Source organism: Pyrus communis, chromosome 10, assembly GCF_041283825.1.
Source record: "Pyrus communis isolate YQ-2024b chromosome 10, ASM4128382v1, whole genome shotgun sequence".
In the NCBI taxonomy this organism is placed as follows: Eukaryota; Viridiplantae; Streptophyta; class Magnoliopsida; order Rosales; family Rosaceae; genus Pyrus; species Pyrus communis.
This window is the reverse complement of record NC_142574.1, coordinates 6,009,714-6,029,850: the sequence shown is the minus strand read 5'-3', so window position 1 is coordinate 6,029,850 and position 20,137 is coordinate 6,009,714. Positions and strand designations below refer to the sequence as shown.

General features: G+C 37.2%; 2 protein-coding genes and 1 pseudogene across 4 annotated transcripts; 2 read left to right on the top strand and 1 right to left on the bottom strand.

The window, feature by feature from the left end:
* Window positions 1–2,764: 2,764 nt before the first annotated feature.
* Window positions 2,765–3,658, top strand: LOC137727417 (protein OXIDATIVE STRESS 3 LIKE 3-like). Its single transcript, XM_088678671.1, has 2 exons — window positions 2,765–2,887; window positions 3,202–3,658. Exons 1-2 carry the CDS (start codon window positions 2,826–2,828, stop codon window positions 3,422–3,424), a joined length of 285 nt encoding a protein of 94 aa, XP_088534797.1. The 5' UTR covers window positions 2,765–2,825; the 3' UTR covers window positions 3,425–3,658.
* Window positions 3,659–11,478: 7,820 nt separating this feature from the next.
* Window positions 11,479–12,194, top strand: LOC137727388 (protein translation factor SUI1 homolog pseudogene; annotated as a pseudogene).
* Window positions 12,195–13,113: 919 nt separating this feature from the next.
* LOC137729287 (SUMO-activating enzyme subunit 2) lies at window positions 13,114–19,884 on the bottom strand. 3 transcript variants are annotated; one of them, XR_015952289.1, is made up of 12 exons: window positions 19,333–19,884; window positions 19,108–19,197; window positions 17,991–18,074; window positions 17,693–17,911; window positions 16,746–16,847; window positions 15,751–16,209; window positions 15,358–15,587; window positions 14,624–14,717; window positions 14,339–14,521; window positions 14,131–14,228; window positions 13,873–13,997; window positions 13,114–13,749 (listed from the first exon to the last, which is right to left on the bottom strand). XR_015952289.1 is itself a non-coding variant. In XM_068468165.2 (11 exons), exons 1-11 carry the CDS (start codon window positions 19,363–19,365, stop codon window positions 13,407–13,409), a joined length of 1,935 nt encoding a protein of 644 aa, XP_068324266.1. In that variant the 5' UTR covers window positions 19,366–19,884; the 3' UTR covers window positions 13,114–13,406. The 3 variants fall into 3 exon arrangements, 2 of the variants coding, with proteins under 2 accessions (XP_068324266.1, XP_088533877.1); XM_068468165.2 differs by lacking the exon at window positions 13,873–13,997; XM_088677751.1 differs by lacking the exon at window positions 13,873–13,997 and having other exon boundaries at window positions 17,991–18,094; window positions 19,333–19,767.
* Window positions 19,885–20,137: the final 253 nt, after the last annotated feature.

Here is a 20,137-nt window from a genome sequence, read left to right as displayed (position 1 = left end):
AGGGCTGCTGCCCAGTTTGTGCCGCAATGGGTGGTGCCATACCATTCCCAAATTTTTTTCAACATATGTAGGGTTTAAGAAACCTAGAATTGCTTCTAATTTAATTTGATACTTTGACTCACATATTCCACATAACAATTTAATTGTGCGATGCATGAAACAAATATATATATATATATATATTGGCAAATATATGAACATATACAATATATATATCGGAAGGAAAATAAAAACATAGGGGGGGTTCATGTATCATGGGGAATGTTTTCATGCTTCATGGTTGTTTCAAATATCTTACTTTATTTTAAGTGTACCTGATTGGCAGAAAACAAATAAAAGCCTTTGAATTTGTAGAATATCCTTCTTTGTAAGCCGGAATTGCATCTTCAATGCGTTGAATCACGTTTAACACAGAAAAATTAAATTGAATCAATAGCATGTAGATCAATTTAAAATAATAAATTAATCATAAAAAGAATGATTAAAACGGAATACTGCCCTGATTGAAGAATAAACTCTCTTTAGCGCAGCGTCAGGAACGTGTTGATAATGTGTTGTAGGCATAATTTACTGAACAATTATGGAGGCCATAGAGAGAGAGAAAGGTGGGGCAATAGTAGAGAGAAAGAGAGAGATGTGTAATTGTGGGTGTGTATTATTCCACCCCATTGATCCTTTATTTATAGTAGTAGGAAAGGTTAATTCCTCATCCTTTAGGATTACAACATTTAATAGGTAATCTACTCCTAATAGGAATATAAGATACATTCACATATCTACTAGGATTTACACAATCACATTCCTATTCCAATATGACTGCAACATAATTCTAATTTTCATTTCATTCGTATATTTTATATTGTCGACACAGTTAAGCTAACTTTTTTATATAATATATTATGTTACACTTTGTGTTTTTTTATATAGCTACATTAATTCGTTTAATATATTTTGGTTTAGACATTTAGGTACATTAATTCAATATAATATATTTTTGTACAAACATTTGAGTACAATAATTCATCCTATTATATTTTTGACGTAGCACGAAGCAAGAAGGATACAAATGTAAGCCCCAAAAATGAACAAACAAATGGCTTAAATGGACATATAATACAACTTCCACCAAATAGATAAATTCCAACTACATCTTTTTGTCTTCCGACGGTTCATTTTTTCTTCAATCCATTATGTCATTTGTTCTACATCAATTTCGGTGCAAAATTAATAAATTACAATGCGTATATATTACATTCAAATATTTTTCAAAAAAAAATCAAATATTTAAAGGGAGACGTTGAATAAAATACACATTAAATATTAAAACAAAAACAGATTTTTTTTTAACTATATTATCTACACTAAGGGAGAAGGGTATACTGTTAGGTTTAGCCTCACAATTGGCTAGCAACAATGTGACCTCTCACTTACAAGTGAAAAGGAATACCACTAGACCATAATACTAAGTGACAACAAAAACAAATTTTGACTTTAAATTAGAGTACACACCAATGGACTATAATCAATATGTAATCTAAAACCAAGTTTCAATTAAATTTCAATCTTTTTTAAGGATTTAAGTTCAAAACCCCCTAAATAAATATGGCTCCAAGGAAGGAGCGAGTGGGAAGTCCTTCACAATATAGAAAATAGCAACACATCAAAACGATGCCATCCCACCAAATTTTCGAAGGTACTCCCACTTCGAGTTACATAAATCTTTCAAGGTCCCTCATACACAATTCATTCGGAACCATGGCAATGTGACTTACAACTCTCGTGAGTCCCTATGAATCGACGCCATGAGTGGTTAGGAACAAACCACTCTAAAGATTGTGCACTAATGCTCAACATTTTATGCCACATCGAAGAGTAGTAAAAGGAAAGAACCTATGAACATGTAAAGGTTCTGATGTATTTCATGCTTTCCAATATACTTACTTCTACTTAGAAGCCTCTTTCCACTTTCAAGTCACCTATTTAGAGTTAAACCAACTTTGAACTTAAATGTTGGCCGGTCGAATTTTGAGCATTAACAATCTTGTATTTCCATGCGTTTTCATTGAAAGAACGAGTATACTAGCTTACGCTAAAAAAATTTGGTTCAATAGGTTTTCAACATTCCATACCATCAGTTTAAAATTTTTTATTGCCCTAGAGATAGACAGAAAGTATATATACACATGTAATTATACAATCCTTTATAGTAAATTCGATTTTATCAGTGACTACATTTATAGTAGCATCTGTATGAGGTGAATATTCAAAAACGGAGGTGACAATAAACAAAGACAGCGTTGGGCATTGGGGGAGTGCAAAAGGTGCACCAGCATGGCCCCAATTTCTGAGGGGTCCCCAAGGTTCATCCTCCTACATGTATTACATATGTAAGAGAGTCAAAGAGTGTGTAAGAATAGGATTCCTTCTTCCAACAAAATGGTAGGAAGAGAGAAAATAAGGGTGCGTATGGTGGGCAAGGCCAACGAACAAGAGTGAAGGTAGATAAGGATGTGGTGAGGTTGGCATGAATAACCTACACCAAACACGGTGTGAGCAGTTCTGAGAGGCTCCAAAATAACCCACTTTTATCGAATCCACAACACAAGTTTGCAACCCTAATCCCCATGACGTGTGAGCTCCTATATATCCCCACTGCCATTTATCCATATGTGACCTTTATATACACATCCCACAATTAAATGTTTCCCTGCACACACACACACATATACATACTTCAAACACAAATTGCAGTACGTATGTAAAAACTCATTATAATTCTGAACTTCTTCTTCACTACCTCATTTCGCTTTCTAGTACTGGAAATCATGGAAGATGACAATATGAGAGCATTCGACATGGCGGCGCTAAGAACAAGTCTCCCACAAAAGTAAGAACACATTGTTTTCTCTAAATTTCCATTTTGATTTCGCATTTTTAATGTTTTGGTTTCTCAAAGAACACATTGTTTTCTCTAGATTTTCCATTTTGATTTTGCATTTATGATGTTTCGGTTTCTCGAGGGAATATTTTTAACGGTTAAATTTTATTTGGTACATTGCGTGCACAGATTATGTACTACTGTCGAATGCAATGCACCAGATGTACACAAATTTGTTCTAATACGTGCATGGGTTATAGAAAATATTTTTTATATTTCAAACATGGTTAATTGAATGAAATGTGCACATGTTTGTTTCTCAGCAAGAGAGGGTTGTCAAGGTACTACTCAGGGAAATCGAGATCATTTACGTGCATGGCCGATGTACGAAGCCTCGAAGATCTGAAGAAACCTGAAAATCCCGATGCTAAAAAGAGGAAGAAACATTCTGAGAGGAGGAACTTCCCCGTTCCAGCCTACCCTCCTTATCCTTGTCGAAGAGTTTCTAGCACCACGCAATGTACTGCACCCTGCGTTGGTGTGTGAATAAAATAAATCAACTGACGAACGGGAAAAGCACAATAACATTCTTTTCTGCAATGCTTTGCTGCTTTCCAAAATCTCAAGAGGTGCAGATTTCGAATATCATTCTAAGGATTCATGTGGTTTTTGGAGGATCTAGCTGCGGGAGAACCAGGAAGGAAGAGCTTGTTTTCCCTTTCTCCCACATTGTGTAAATATCAAAGAATTAATTTAAACATATGCATGTATTAGATCTTATTTCTTATTTAATTTTGGTTTTTGTTTTCTATACAGAAAACAGACTTGTGTAATTGTCTCTGTGCTAGAACTTTGTTTGGTGTAATATCTTTGTGATGAAATTAAACAACTTTAAAAATCTAATGTCACATTTTGTTTTCAATTGTTGATGCCAAAAAAACTTAGAGATGAAGTGGTCATGTGGAGATGATAGATAGTGATGGATGCGGAGCACAACACGTACATGGTTGGGCTACATTCATAGAGTTACAGTAGTTCTCATTTAGATAATGTGGTGTTTGCATAATATAATGTCGGTTTAACTCATTAGTGGAATCTAAATGGAGATTAAGGGATTAAGGACCTTAAATGTGGGAAAGGTTCAAAGGAGACTCCTTTTACAAATGAAGGGAGTCCCTCTTGGAAGTAGTTATTCGTACCCACGGGTCAACAAAATATAGGATAGTTTGGTAGTCGAGAAAATTCTAATTAAGTAGAGAGAAAAAGTCTTGAGAAATCTGTTGTTTTTTATTTTAATCAATCAACGATAATTAGATTGATATTCTTTTATATATAAGATAATGGCACTGTCCAAGCATTCTTGTGTGGCAATTGGTTTCCTATTAGTATGTGGCTGAGTATTTAAACATCCAACACTATCAACACCTACAGCAAGCTGAAAGGTGTGGCACACAACTTCATGTTGGATGTGAGAAATTGAAATCGATCAATGGGAGGAAGGTTTGGTGAAGACATCAGTCAGTTGAATCATACAACATGATAGCCTGAATAGACTTACCACAAAGTAACTTGCGTACAAAGGGAAAGCCAACCTCGATATGCTTTGTACTAGAGTGATGAACAAGATTTGCAGAAAGAGCCAGAGCTCAAATATTATCACAAAATATAGAAGTGAACAAAGAGGAAGAATTGTAATCCCTATACACACTAGAAATCCAAATATTCTCAATGAAGTAATAGCAAGAGCTTTTTAGTTTGGTGATCTGATTCTGTACACTAAGATTAGGAGTAACATGATTCGTGGCATCAGTATTAGCAAGCCAGCCAGTATGTTTTTGCAAGGAGTGGGATTGGAAATGGTGGCCACAACAAATTTTTTTTTTTTTTTTTTTTTTAACAAACAATAGTGTTAGTGAGTAAAATTATTGTTGTATGTGGGGGTGGGGGAAGAGAGATCAGTGGGGATCGAATCCACATTAGTGATAGACATGATTGTTTTATGCCATTGCGGTAAAGCGCCATTTGCATCTACACAACACCTAAGAAAGTTTTTTAATAAAAGTTTAACCTTCTATATTAGATAGAGTGAAATAATATGCCCTACATTTTATATTTTTTAGCAAGCTCCTTCATCCTGTCGACGTCTTCTAATTGCTAAATAGCTAGAGGTCGCTTGGTCTCGTGACTTATTGTAGTTTTCTTTCTTTTCTCGGGCTTTTTGCCACTTTGTTTAAAAAACATAATATGACCTACATGACACCAATATGGTGTATATGTAAGCAAAAAGCTTTCGAGTCTTGCGTAAATTAATCAATTAACTTTATGGAATGGTAAATAGTGTAACAATCCGCAACTTCGGTCAATATTTAAAATAAAAGGGTGCAAAATGTGATTTACCTTGAAGAGAACGATATTATTAATAGGTTAAATAAATTAAAGAGAAACCGAAAAAATTCATAGACCTAATTAATTAGAATAACGTGGAGACCAAGCCAAAGACAGCACATGCCACAATCTTGTGGAAAATTTGGCCTTTTTTGTCATATGCACTATACAATAGACACATTGTTCTAAAAATTTTCGCCTAGAGCCGTCCCGTCCTGATTAATCTCTAGACATTTGAAAATTAAGAAATGGCGCTTAAACCTGCTTATATGTCCGCCTAGACCGCTTAGGCACTCGCTTAAATCGCGACTCTCACTTAGACATAAAATTGATACCTTTTGTTTTGCATTTTATTTTATTTTTTTAATAAAATGTAAGAAACTTGTTGAATGCTTGGATGAATACTCATTATATGCTTGTTCCCTATGTTATCAATATGTTCTAATACTTTGTAATCTATATGTCATTTTATTTTGCAAATTAGGTATTCCAACACAATTATGTATTTTTTTTTTAAGTATAAATAGATGCTTATTTATATGATATATAATAAAATTACTTAAATCCCTAGACCCCTGCCTAGACCCTGCCTAATCGCCTAGGCACTAGGCTCCAACCAAGCGCCCGACTAGCGCCTAACATCTTTCAGAACCTTGATTAAACATAAATCTAATTAATTGGATTTGTAGACCAATGTTAAAAAGATCCAAAGAGAGAATTACCGGCAGCTTCAAAGAAAGTTCCTTTCGATGCATAAAAAGCCAATGAGTTTCCTCCAACTCCAAGTTTAGTTCATTTGATGAGATGGTCCGCTATATCTATATACTGGGTGACCATGCTGCATTCAAAGTCCTTTATATTGTCTCACACATAATACTTTAATCATAGATGGAATTTTCCATTCAAATTGGATATTTCTATTCACATATATATTTTTACCTCTCACACACTTTTATTAATTTTTTGTGATTTTCTTCAATTTTTTCGATTTGATGGTTGAAAATTGAGAAGAGTGCGTAAGATGTAAAAACGGATGTGTGGGTAGCACTACCCTTAATATTTTACATTAAAGATTTAGGGTTCTTTCACTAGTAGTACTTAAAATTAAATTTTATACTCAACTCAAAGCCTCATTTTGATTTGTTCTGTTATAGTATCGGATTTGTTATTGCACTATAAATAATAAAGTTTTTTTTGTTAGGCAAGAGGATCAGTGGAAATCCAAGGCACAAAAATTATTTTTATTTTTGAAAAACGCTATTGAGTTTCAGTCCTCCAACAAAAAGGAAACAAGGCACCAACATAATCCCACCGTTCAAGTCTCTCCCCGAAACATTCCATCTCGTCCATCCGCGTGCAATATGCTGCCGCCTTCCATGCCTATACATAGACACCGCTGCCTCTATAATTATGTCATACGCAAATCACCGAAGCTTAATCATCGAACATTCCTTAGTTCCCAAGAAAGTCAGAAACCCTAAACCCCTTTCACCTTTTCGAGTTTTATTCTTGACGTATGTTTGTTTTCTTCGGGATGTGAATTGCGTTGTGCGTTCTCTGAGATTGATGCTAGGAATTAGAGTTTCTACTTTCTAGGGTTTCGCATACTTTTTCTGGATTTTGGTAGTGAAAGTATCTATAATATGTTTGATTGAAATATTTAATTAGGATTACGCTTGTGAATTTTTATTTTCGTGACAAATCTACAGCATGCATGAATAATTTGAATTATGTTCGTAGTGTTTTGATGTTCCTGGTCATTAGAGTTAGGGTTTTTCGTTGGAAGATTTGAAAAAACAAAAAAAAAACCCATGAACCCTTTGTACAACGATTATGTCACAACAACCAGTTACGAGTCTGTCATGAGATGAATTATTTGAATTTTTTTTGGTGAGGCATGATATTGAATTTCAAAGATTGAATTATATTTCACTTCTATGTTCTTTTACAATTGTACAGCAATATGTAAGAGGATTAACCTCTTGCTTTACACCACCACAGCTGGTTTAGGGAAAAATAAAATAACATCCCCTTGAATTAAGGGAGTTGATTAAGGAAGAAAGCACTCTTGAATTACGGAAGTTGTCTGGCTTAGGGAATAATAAAATAACATCCCCTTGAATTAAGGGAGATGATTAATCCCTTGAATTAAGGAAGAAAGTGCGGGAATAATAAAATAACATCCCCTTGAATTAAGGGAGATGATTAATCCCTTGAATTAAGGAAGAAAGTGCCTTCCAATACTCCCCCTCAAGCTGGATCCAGAAGGTTTATGGATCCAAGCTTGGACAGAAGCCATTGAAACCGATGAGAAGCCAAGGGCTTGGTGAAAATGTTGGCCAATTGGTCGAAGCTTCGTGTATACTGTGTCTGAATTACCTGCGACTGCACCTGTGCCCGAACGAAATGACAATCAACCTCAATGTGTTTCGTTCTCTCGTGAAACACGGGATTAGATGCTATATGCATTGCTGCCTGATTGTCACAGAATAAGGACATAGGAAGAGTTGCAGGAAACCCTAAATCACACAGAAGACCCTTGAGCCATATCAACTCACACGCAGTGGAAGCCATTGCACGATACTCAGCTTCGGCACTGGATCTGGCGATAACAGTTTGCTTTTTACTTTTCCAGGTGACCAAGTTTCCACCGACAAATGTACAGTAGCCTGAGGTGGACTTATGATCGATTGCGTTGCATGCCCAATCAGCATCACAATACCATACGACTTGAGTGTTGTCATTCTTCCGCATGATGATACCACGACCCACTGAACCTTTTAAGTAGCGTAAGATTCGTTTAACCAGAGTCAAATGTTCAATAGTCGGGGAGTGCATGAATTGGCTCACAAGACTTACAGAATAGGTGATGTCGGGTCTAGTGATTGTGAGGTAGATCAATTTTCCAACCAATCGCTGATAATGGGTGATATCCATGAGTGGCGTGCCCTTTAAGCTAGGTTTTTGCTTACTGTCAAGAGGAGTGGTGGCTGGTTTAGCATCGCTCATGTTGGCATCATTGAGCAAATCCAAGACATACTTTCTTTGGTTAAGAAACAGTCCCTTGTGTGAGGTTGCCACTTCTATACCAAGAAAGTGCTTCAATATCCCAAGGTCTTTAATTGCAAATCTTTGTCTGAGAGACAGTTTGAGAGTGGAGATCTCGTCAGTATTATCACCCGTAATTATCAGATCATCAACATAAATAAGCACAACTAATGTGCCCACAGCTCCTGTGCGAACAAATAGTGAGGAATCGGCGTTGCTGCTTTTGAAACCAACACTAGTGAGAACTAAGCTCAGTTTGGCATACCAAGCTCGTGGGGACTGCTTTAGGCCATAAATGGCTTTGTGCAATCTGCACACCACATTCGGTTCATTGCTTTGTGGATGCCCTGGTGGCAATTTCATATAGACTTCTTCTTTGAGATCACCGTGCAAGAATGTGTTCTTTACGTCCATTTGGTACATGGACCATCCTTTGTTTACAGCTACAGACAATAACACTCTTACTGTGTTCATTTTGGCCACATGTGCAAACGTTTCTTTGTAATCCACCTCAAATGTTTGAGTGAATCCCCGAGCCACCAGTCTTGCTTTATGTCTCTCAATTGAACCATCTGACTTGAATTTGAGTTTATAAATCCATTTGCAACCTACTGCTTTCTTGCCTGTTAGAAGTTTGGTGATGCTCCAGGTATTGTGTTGATCTAGAGCTTTAAGCTCTTCTTGCATTGCCTCTTTCCACACCTCTTGGCTGTTAGCCTCGTGGAAATTCTGAGGCTCCTGGTAACTGGATATAGTGCTTAGGAATGCAGCATGATTCGGTGTCACTCTCTTGTATGACACACAATTGGAGATGGGATGTGTGGGTTTGTACATAACAAAATCCTGAAGTCTTGTGGGAGTTTTTCTAACTCGCATTGGATTCCGTCGAGGAGCTGGAAGCGTTGTTTCACACTCGTTCGCATCATCTTCATTGTCACAATTGTCATGCAGTGTATCCTCAGAATGAGACCCTTCATTGCTATCTTCATTGGGAGAAGCATCAACGTTGACATAACTGAGCTCGTGTTGATGTGGTTCATCCAGTTCAATTCTTGGTAGTGGGAACACATCCAAGATGCCATCCCCTTGGGCTGTGAGTTCACTTGACTTGCTGAAAAAAGGGTTAGTTTCATGAAATCGCACATCTTTGGACACAATCAATCTCCTTAATTGGGGATTATAACACTTATATCCCTTTTGTGTAGAAGAATAACCAAGAAAAATACATTTGGCAGCTCTAGGATCTAATTTATCTCTGTGAAGAAATTGAATATGCACAAAACAGATGCAGCCAAACACTCTAAGATGTGAGAGGTCAATTTTCCTTCCTTTCATAACCTCGAGTGGAGACTTGAATTCCAAGACTCGGCTGGGTAATCTATTGATGATATATGCAGCTGCCATAACACTTTGAGACCAAAATCTCTTTGGTACATTCATTTGTAGCATTAGTGCTCTTGTTTTTTCAAGTAGGTCACGGTTTTTGCGTTCGGATACACCATTTTGTTGAGGTGTTCCAACACAACTTGTTTGATGCATGATGCCATGAGTGCTCAAATATTATTTCATGATATGGGACATATATTCGGTGCCATTGTCAGACCTTAAGGTTTGAATTTGGGAGGAGAAATGGTTTTTAACAAGGTTATGAAAGTCCTTAAAAACTTTCATAACTTCATTCTTAGACTTTAAGAGATATAACCATGTGAGTCGAGAAAAGTCATCCACAAAAATCACAAAATACTTATAGCCATCAAATGATTCACTAGTTGGTCCCCATACATCTGAATGAACTAGTTCAAAACACTTACTAGTTCTAGACAAGGAAGATTTAAAAGGTAGTCGAGTGGATTTAGACAAGTGACATGTTTCACATGAAATATCATCCTTTCCTAAGTTTGGAAATAGAGTTGACAAAATGGGTGAAGAAGGATGAGCTAAACATTGATGCCACAATTGATTATCTTGAATGTGGTTGAGCTTGGCTTGAAACCCTCTCGGATTGCTCTTTGATATGTAATAGAGACCATCTAAATAAAACCCTTCACCAATCGTCTTCTTGGTGGCACAATCCTGAAAGATAACATTGTGAGGAGAAAAAATGGGTAAGCAATTCAAGGTATTTGTGATCTTTCCCACAGATAGAAGTTGAAATGGGAAGGAAGGAACATGTAAAGCCATTGATTCAATTTTGTCTGACATTAATTTTATTTTTTCCTTCCCTAAGACCTTTACATTCTCACCATTTGCAATTGAAACTTGAGAAGGGTTTGCAAATTTTTCAAATTTTTGAGACTTAGACACATGGTTGGTCATATGATCTGTGGCACCCGAATCTACAACCCAAAAATCATGCAACATATTTATTTTAAGAGCAGTTTTAAAGGCTTTCATGATACCTTGCATGTCCTCTTGGGGTATGGATCTCGTGTCTGCCAAGAACCCTGCAAACTTACCGAGCAATGTCGTCGAGTTCCCTTCTTCTATGCTATCAGCACGATCACTTCCAGCAACTCCTTTCTTGATTTGAAGATACGACATAAACTCGTTCATGAGTTCAGCAGGATTCGCTGTGAAGTTCTTGAGTGGATCTGGCCCATTGGAGGTGGAGGTAGACGCATGATTCGCTCGATGTGGAGCACGATTCATCCTTTGCACACCCTTGACGTCCACCTCATGCACGTTCATGGAGGAAGGCTCCTGTGAGCTTTCAGCTTCGGATATCAGCGGATTGTCTTCAGACATTTTGAGGATTGAACACGCTCGGATAGCAGTATAGCAGACGCAGGTTAATTTTCCTGCTCTGATACCATATTGAATTTCAAGGATTGAATTATATTTCACTTCTATGTTCTTTTACAATTGTACAGCAATATATAAGAGGATTAACATCTTGCTTTACACCACCACAGCTGGTTTAGGGAAAAATAAAATAACATCCCCTTGAATTAAGGGAGTTGATTAAGGAAGAAAGCACTCTTGAATTACGGAAGTTGTCTGGCTTAGGGAATAATAAAATAACATCCCCTTGAATTAAGGGAGATGATTAATCCCTTGAATTAAGGAAGAAAGTACGGGAATAATAAAATAACATCCCCTTGAATTAAGGGAGATGATTAATCCCTTGAATTAAGGAAGAAAGTGCCTTCCAATACATGATGTATGCATGACCTTCCTGACTTCTGTGTATTCATGTTCTTAATCTGTTGGATCGGAGGCGTTGATTTCTTACGTGGTTTACGTGGATTGTCAGTTGAAGATTGCGATGTGAGGAAGGCTATCAAACAGTTACTGTTCTGTGTTGCAGTTTGCAGATTAATTTGTTTAGTTCTCAATCAAGAAAAATTATATGATTGACCCAGATGTTCAGATCGCAACTACTTTTGACCCTCTAGCTGACACCGGAGATATATACGGCACGCCCCTATCTCCTTTCGACCCTTTTAAAGACACTTTTAGAGACACCGAAGAGCCAGATGCGCTCGGAGCCAAAGAGTATGTGCATATTCGAGTGCAGCAGAGGAATGGAAAGAAGTGCCTGACAATAGTTGAAGGGCTGAAGGAGGACCTGGACTTCAAGAAGAAGCTTAAGGATCTGAAAAGGGAGCTCTTCTGCAATGGCAATGTGATTGAGGACAAAAAGCTCGGCAAGATAATTCAGCTCCAAGGCGATCAGCGCAACAAGGTGCTTCAGTTTCTTGTTATTGCTAATATTGCCGACAAGGAGCGGATCAAGATTCATGGTTTTTGAGGGCGCTTGGAGTCACTAGTAGTGTGCTGCTATTGTTTCTTCGATAGACTTCTCTCTCCTTGTAGGAGTTATATTTTGATGTTTGTTTTTGTTAGATGCTTTTTGGTAGTTGATGGGGATTTCAGATGATGAATGCTGTGAGACTTTATTATTAATAAATTTGCTTTTGTGTTTCGAAATCTGTTGTTTTTTGTTTTGGTGTCACCACTGGGGAGAAATCTTCCCTTTGACGGTGTTGTATAACCGGTTACACCTAAGATTTGAAGCAAACAAAACACAAACTTACAAAGCTATATGTAAATTGGAGCATATACAGTTGGTGCAAATTCAATGAGATGAGCAGCAGCAGTATTAGGCTTAATCTCTGCAAAACTGATAACTCAAAAGAAAGCTTATTCAACATGCAAAATACTTAAACGAACGGACAAAGGAGAACGCTAGCTACCTTCCCCTTTTGTTTTCCTCTTTATCGTACAACATGTCGGTTCTAATATGGTATTACAGTTCATTCATTTATTTTATTCCCCTGTGGCTGTTTTAATAAAATAGTAGCTTGTCGTATCTAGCCATGTTATACAAGAACATCAATAGCATCACATGACCAAGTTAGTTCCTTGAAATCCTCATGCAGAAGATGATGTTGCTTTAACATCTAAGTTGTATAATCCCCTCAAATTGCTAATATTATTAGGCTTCACTTTCATGTACAACCACACATACGAGCAATATTGAAAAAGGAGTTCGAACTTGTAACCTCAGGTGTAACAAGGGTGAACGCTCTATACCACTTTGAGTAACAAACCCTTGCCACTTTAAATAACAAGCCACTGCCACTTTCGCATATAACCATGGCAAAGAAAGGCCCGCTTAGACGCGATTGTAAAAGGGGCATAAGCACTTCTGGAGAGAAGCACATAAGAAGCATTTCGCCGTAAACTCGCTTGGAAAATTACTCCCAAGCAATTTTACGAAAAAACACCTCAAATGTTTTCGCTTTTCGCAACTCAATCCTAAATATTTTCCAAATCCATGGTGGAAACTTAATTCATGATGACATAAAAAGGAACTCTGAAATTCATGATTCACTAGTTTAGGTGCATTTTCTAAGTTATGGTTTTCTTCAAGTTACACGGCTAAAAATCTGTCAACTAAGTTAGGAAAAACAAGAAGACGCATTACACTTATAACCACAGAAAAAGGGAAGCGAAAAGACCGCTTAATTTGTACCGGCTCGACCTAATAAACAGCAATTGAGCCAACCTCCCAAAAAGAATCAGTGCTTCTCACTAATGGTACAAAATTAGAACTGAACTGAGGCCTCCACATTAGAGATCCAAGGAAGAACTATTGCAACTTTATCTTCTTGCTGGTGACTGAATCCCAATTATCAAATATGACAAGCTCATCGTCGTCATCAACAAGTTCCAATTTCTCGGGATTTCTTGTACTACTGCCAGCAACACTTGGTATATCTGGATTGACAGCCTCAGAAGCCTCAGACGGTTTTCTCTTCCTTCCAGTAGTAGTTTCAACATCATCAGTCTTTTCAGCCTCCGCAGATGATGATGCATTTGACGTGCTTCCAGCATTTGCAGTAGACTTCTTGTCATCCTGTGCCACTGCGGGAGATTGAGTCCAACCAGATAGAACCATTCCATCGGGTTCCTTCTCTTCATCAAACTCCTCTCTGCACGAAATCAAACTTACATAAATAATCATGTAGATTACATGACAGTAAAGAATAAAATAACATCATCACCCGACCCTATAAAAAAACCGGCAACTGGAATCAGAAAATGCTTCATGCAACCTCAATGGTATACTTGGTTAGGTTTCGGGGGTGGGGGAGCCAATAATGGAAGAGAAGATAAATTGCAGGATGAAGGACATTAACTTCAACTAACACAGCTTCTGCAGCTGCGTGAAGCTTTATTTCTATAAACCATAACAGGAAAATCAGTCATTGCGAATGCTTGTGTCTTAAAGTCATCCATCATTTTGTATGTGATGTTAAGAAGCAATTTTAATGATGCATAGGAGCTTGCAGATCAACTGGATAAAGAACCACCTGTGCTTAATATTGATCTTGCATGATAGTTCTTGCTGAAGATCCTCAATTGTCAGCATGGTCCCACTGGTAACTGGAGTAGGAAGCTCAGACAGCACCTGCAATTTTAGGTAAAAACATTTTAAAAAAAAATCACACAAACAAGACACATGTATCAGGTGAACTTACATGAGCAAGTCTTCCTGAAACACAGGAAAAGAATTCATACCTTATCAAGGTTTGCTGCATAATTTGCAACCATGCCTTCGTCCAGGTCATCACCAACTTCATAAAGAAGGGCTGACCCATGCATAATGAGTGGCAAGCTCATCCCAAGCTTGGCTCTAACAATCTTTTCAACTACATCCCGCAACTTTGTGCGGTGAGTATTGATCTCAAGTGATAGTGGTGTCTGCTTACAATCATATTGCATTAGTGCATACCGCAATTCTACTTTAAATGTCGGCAAAAAAATCCCACAAAGATGGAATTTAGAAAAGAACAATCAGTATACCTCTGAACAGACATAGCAGGACTTGTTAGGCTCAAATGGATCCACTGGCATGAGCAACATTTTTCTTGCTGGATGTTCCAGACAATATGTCATCCTACATAGCCATTCAGATCAGGGTAGAATCAGACCACAAGGAAAAAAAAATAAAGTGTAGGACAAACCGCTGGAAGAAAAAAATAAAAGTAAAGCCACTCCACTGGCTGAATTACCATCATCAATGACATACTGTTCAAATTTCAATTTCCCTAATTGTTAAACTGGTATGACTTCAATCAAACAAATGGAAATTGAAAATGACTTAAAAGTAGGACCCTTCCGATTACACCTATATGCAACCCAACCAGTGCAAATAAAGCAATGACAGAAATGTACTACCATCTCGTGTTCCTGAATTATTCCCATCAGAAGCAGTCAAAGAATTCTTTTCTTCCCTAAACCAATATATGATCTTGGCTCTAGGCTCATCGACGCACATCAACCAATTATAAGTGCATTTCTGTGTGGGTATGTGTGTCGATGCACAAGTGTATTTGTGTGCAGATACAACAATTCAGTAAAAGATAATAGTGAAAAAACCAAGAACAGAAATATTTTCTCTTCACCATTTTGAAATACTAAAATTCAGAATAGCAAATTATATTGAAATAGAACACATTTTTTTAGATGGTATCGAAAGAGAAAGGAGGGAAAAAAAAAAGAGCACTTTTTTTTATTACAAGGGCAATCGCACACACCTATAATTCTTTGTATCATTTTGCAGCACCTTGATTGCCTCAATGACAATCAACCCAGCAATAATAGCATTTGTTGTTGCAACAGCATGAACAATATTACCAGCAATGCCTTTAGCTTCAAAAAGGCTATGCAATGGGATTTCAAAAGAAGCAGCCCGTATATTTGCAGCAGAAGTAACAAATTCTACAGCTAGCTGATCATCTTTATCAAAAGTCAGATTTCCAATCTCCTGCCACCAGTGCCCCCACACCCCGCAAAGATAATGAGAAACAAAAACGCAAAAAAAAGTTAAAAGAGTTCTGAGAACAAAATAAAAGTTATGAGTCCAGCTTGACATATGGAAAATAAATCGTTGTGCAATGACTTTCCTTGCTACAAGAGTTTAAACTAACCTTCTGCCTTTTCAAGAAAAATAGTTTCAAAGCCTCAAGAAAGACTCTGGAATTTTCCATAAGGCTCCATATATCCTGTGGATTCTTCATTCCTAGAGATGCCATGGCAGATACTGAATATACATCATTGGAAGCACCATTCTTTTCCATACTTCCATTCTGTTGACCGAGCCCATTAGGCATGACATCCCTACTATATATAGGCCTTGGTCTATTGCGGTTCTTCCATGTCTCTTCATTAGACAAAGCTTGCTCAATGTTATAACCAAATACATGATCATATATTCTCCTTCCATACTGCTCAATGTCTTCATCATTTCTATGTTCAAATACATCTTCAGCCTGTTCTGATGAGCTAGCACCATCACTAGAACGTACATTCAAATCATTTGCCTGATTCTTATCCCCAAACAACTTTGCAAAGAGAAGTTCCTTTGCCCATACGATACAGTGAACAAACTGCAAAATACAGATTATACAGTCAAAGTCTAGACCCATGGAGCAGGGTGTTAACAATGATGAATATACCATTTTAATTAGTTGGAGGAAAATGATCATCGTCCAATCCGACTAAAAGTTTGTTCCATGCAAACTGGCAAACCATATAATTTAGTTTTCTATTGTATATCTTTCAATATCATTTTTATGGCCCAAAACATCATTCACAATCCATAGTGCTTATACCAATTTCACAACAATCAAATTGCAGCAGCTGCGGCAGTAGTAATTTCTGAGGAAAAAACTAAGCCCAGCTTAAATCTATTAACTATAAATGGTTTCCACAGTTTCTTGGTCCCCCCCCCCCCAATGGATTCCTTTGTCTTTTATTACTCGTGTTGTTTTCTCTTCCAGATTATTCAAGTCTCCAAGGTAGAACTAGAGATGTTTAATTCACAGTACATAAGTAACCAACTATCAAGAAAACTGATTTCCCAATACAAGCCACACACAATTATGCAAAGACAACAACAAAAATAACTATCCATCAACAATACCTTTGATGGAGTACTGGTAATGGTACAGACAGGATAAGTTTTAGGAGCAGGTTTTGGCTGACATTCATAGCACTCTGTTTTTCCCTTCACATGTACAGTCACCTGATTTTAAAGATTCAACAAACAAGTGAAAAGGGGAGGAAAGAATCTTCAAACAAAACCAACTACACTGAAGCATTTTGCAAAACAAATAAAAGGACAAATGAAATAATAAAAATGATGCAGAAGTTTGAATATGCCGGTCAAATGCACAGATGGTTTTTTCCACCATGTGTTTCTAAAAAAAATATAGAGTTTTACATAGTACATAATATATCTCTCCAAAACTACATCTAGCCACACTCAAAAAAAGGACTTGAAACTATTTAACATTATGCAGGAATCACATAATGTAAGACAGAAAATTCATATAGCTAACCCCGTACGATTGGAACAAGGGTAAAGATGATAATGATGACAATGATGACATAGATGATGATTAATGTAACATTTCTATGATAAACTATCACAGACAAACACATAATAAAGAATACTATAGGATCCTTAGCTGATGTAATTATTCAATGAAGCACGTGAATTCTTAGACAGGGAAAAGATAGTTCACTGCATGAACTCAGCTAAAGACATTCCATTATGAAACCCTTTCTGCAACTGCTATGGAGCACTGTCCAGATAAAAAACCAACATGCCAACTACGCATGAAGCAAAGAAATTACCTTTCCCGACCTAGACATCTTTGACATATGAAGATTGGCATCGCTAATAATCAAACCAGTTACAATTCTACAAAGCTCAAGTGATCTCAGATAAAAAATATAAACACACACACACAAGGAACCAGAAACATAATGGACAGACAATAATTTATTAGATGCAATCAATTGACAGACCTAGTTCCAATGAAAAAAATTAGTTTCTTGCCAACCAACTCTAAAGCAATAACTCACCTGTCCAAGGAACCCAGTTGTCCCACTTTCAATCAAGGGAACATCAGCTGCCAAACACAGGCGATTCACATGTCGTCTAGCATCTAAGTTGTCAAGTCCATTCAAGACCACATTAAATTTCTTAAAGAAGTCCACATTGAAGTCAGAATCCTTTACATTGGCATGGTATGAAGTTATGCTTATCTCAGGTCTAAATTTTAAGACAGCTTCCCGAGCAACCTGTTAAAAATATCCATGAAAATATCATACACTGCACACCTTTGCAAATAGAAAGCAAAGATAGATTAAACATACTTACTTTGGCTTTGGATTGCCCAACATGTGATTGTCGGAAGAGGAATTGTCTGTTGAGGTTACTCACTTCTATAGTGTCCATGTCAATCTGCAATTTGAGATAACCAACTGCACAAGTGAATAATAACCAAAAGAAACAAAGTAAACTTGTTCATTCTTGCATATACACAGAACCTGGAAAAAGAATTTGGATTATAATTTAATATCAATCCGCAGGTCGTGAATTGAAAAATTAATAAAGGGATCTATCCAAGTAGTGGTAAATATAAGTCAAACCACCACATCCAAACCCACTATACCATAAAAATGTGGCTTATAGTTCATCTTTTTTCAAGATTGGATATCATATACCCCATCAATTTGTTTAAATATATAGCTTTTCTTTCTTTTCGCTTATTAACCTTTTACACAAATTATAGGATTTCAACCACAGAGCATATGAATTAATCAATGGACAGGACAGCAATGAAGGTACAAACTGAAAAATTAACAAACAATGAAGAAAAATGAATACTTATGAGTAGAACCACTTCAGGAATCGCCCTGACTGGCACTAGTCAGCTACTGTGTGTTATTATAAGTTCAAGTCAGAGGTTCGGTTAAAAATATTTCACTTGTTACTAAAACGAGCAAAAATCCCCAGACACCCTAAGGTCTAAGCCTTAGGTAAGAAGTTGCCACCACTTTGATTCCTGTAAAACATTTGGTTAATTCTCTTCCAATTCTTTGATTAGCCAGATCCTAGATTCTTCTAAGAATGTTATAATTCTTAACAAAACTTTGAATAATCAACAACGACGATGATAATGAAAGAAGAACCAATACTAACTCAACATTTCATCACTTTTCATTCTAATTGACACATGATTACCTGTACAGATAATTCATTTTTAAAAAAGAAAAATTCAGAAGAAAATTGAACTAAATTTGGTACTAACAGAACTATTTTCCCTAATTAAAACCCTAAAAAAACAGCACATAAACTTCAATAAAAGAACATGATATGGGTATAACACATAATGAAAACCCTAGCAAACTACCAAAGGAATAAGAGAATAACAGAAACCCATCCCTTAAAAATCAACAGCAGAAGAGGGAGAGAGAGAGAGAGAGAAGCGCACAATATGAATATCTTGGAAGCCAGAGAGAGCGAGAGTCTTGAGAAGCTCGCAGCCGATACCACCTGCCCCAACCATGAGCACTTTCGCGCCCTGCAAAAAAAAACCCAGAAACATTTTTCAAAAAATTAAACCCAAAACCCACTCAGAATTCGAGCAGGGAGAGACTTTCACAGTTGGGGTTAGGGTTTCAACAGAAATTTTGACAGTTGGGTGCTGCAGCAGTACCTTTACAGCGGCCAAGTGTTTCCGGGAAGCCATGAGAGTTGCAGAAGAAGCAGCTAGAGAGAGAAAGGGGAAGACTGCAACAGTGGATTGGACTTAATAGCACAGAGGGGGAGAGAGGTGGGTGGGCTTAGCTTTTAGATGGGTCTGTGGAAATCGAACAGAGGACGTGGGGGGAATCTTGGAATGGTGGGTTGCGGTCGTGGAGACCCAGGTGGGGAGGTTCGAGGAAGGAGGGCAGTCGAGGTTGAGGGCGCCAAAAACACAGCAAAAAGGTGAAACTTCACAGCCAAAAAACCCCTCCCTCTCTTTCTCTCTCTAGGTTCTGTCTTTCGTGTGAGAGTAATGGAGGAGCGACGAGAGAGAGAGGGAGCGTGGTGCCTGTGGGCGGAGTTAATAAAGTTTGAGACTTTTGAGTCTCCCATCTCTTCTTCCTCTGCTCCCCATTTGGGTTTGAGGGTTTTGTTTGACTCGTTTTTTGGCCTACTTTGCCATGTCTAGGGGAGGATGGTAAAGGCATTTGGTCATCACAACAATGATTTTCCATTTGAATTTGGAAATCTAACAACTAGATGTATCCGTTTATGTCTTGTTTGGGTCAAGTCTTGTATTTGATTACTAATGCTACAAATATGATAGTTTTAGATACAAACGATGAGTTTCGATTTGTTAAGAAAGTCTTAAAGTGAGAAACGAGGTGCTAGAAGTTTCAAATCTACAAAAAGTTGGTAACTGAGATTAATCCAACCTTAACGATAAGCTATAAATAGTAATTCTGGTTCCCGAAACAATAATTTTTATAAAAAAA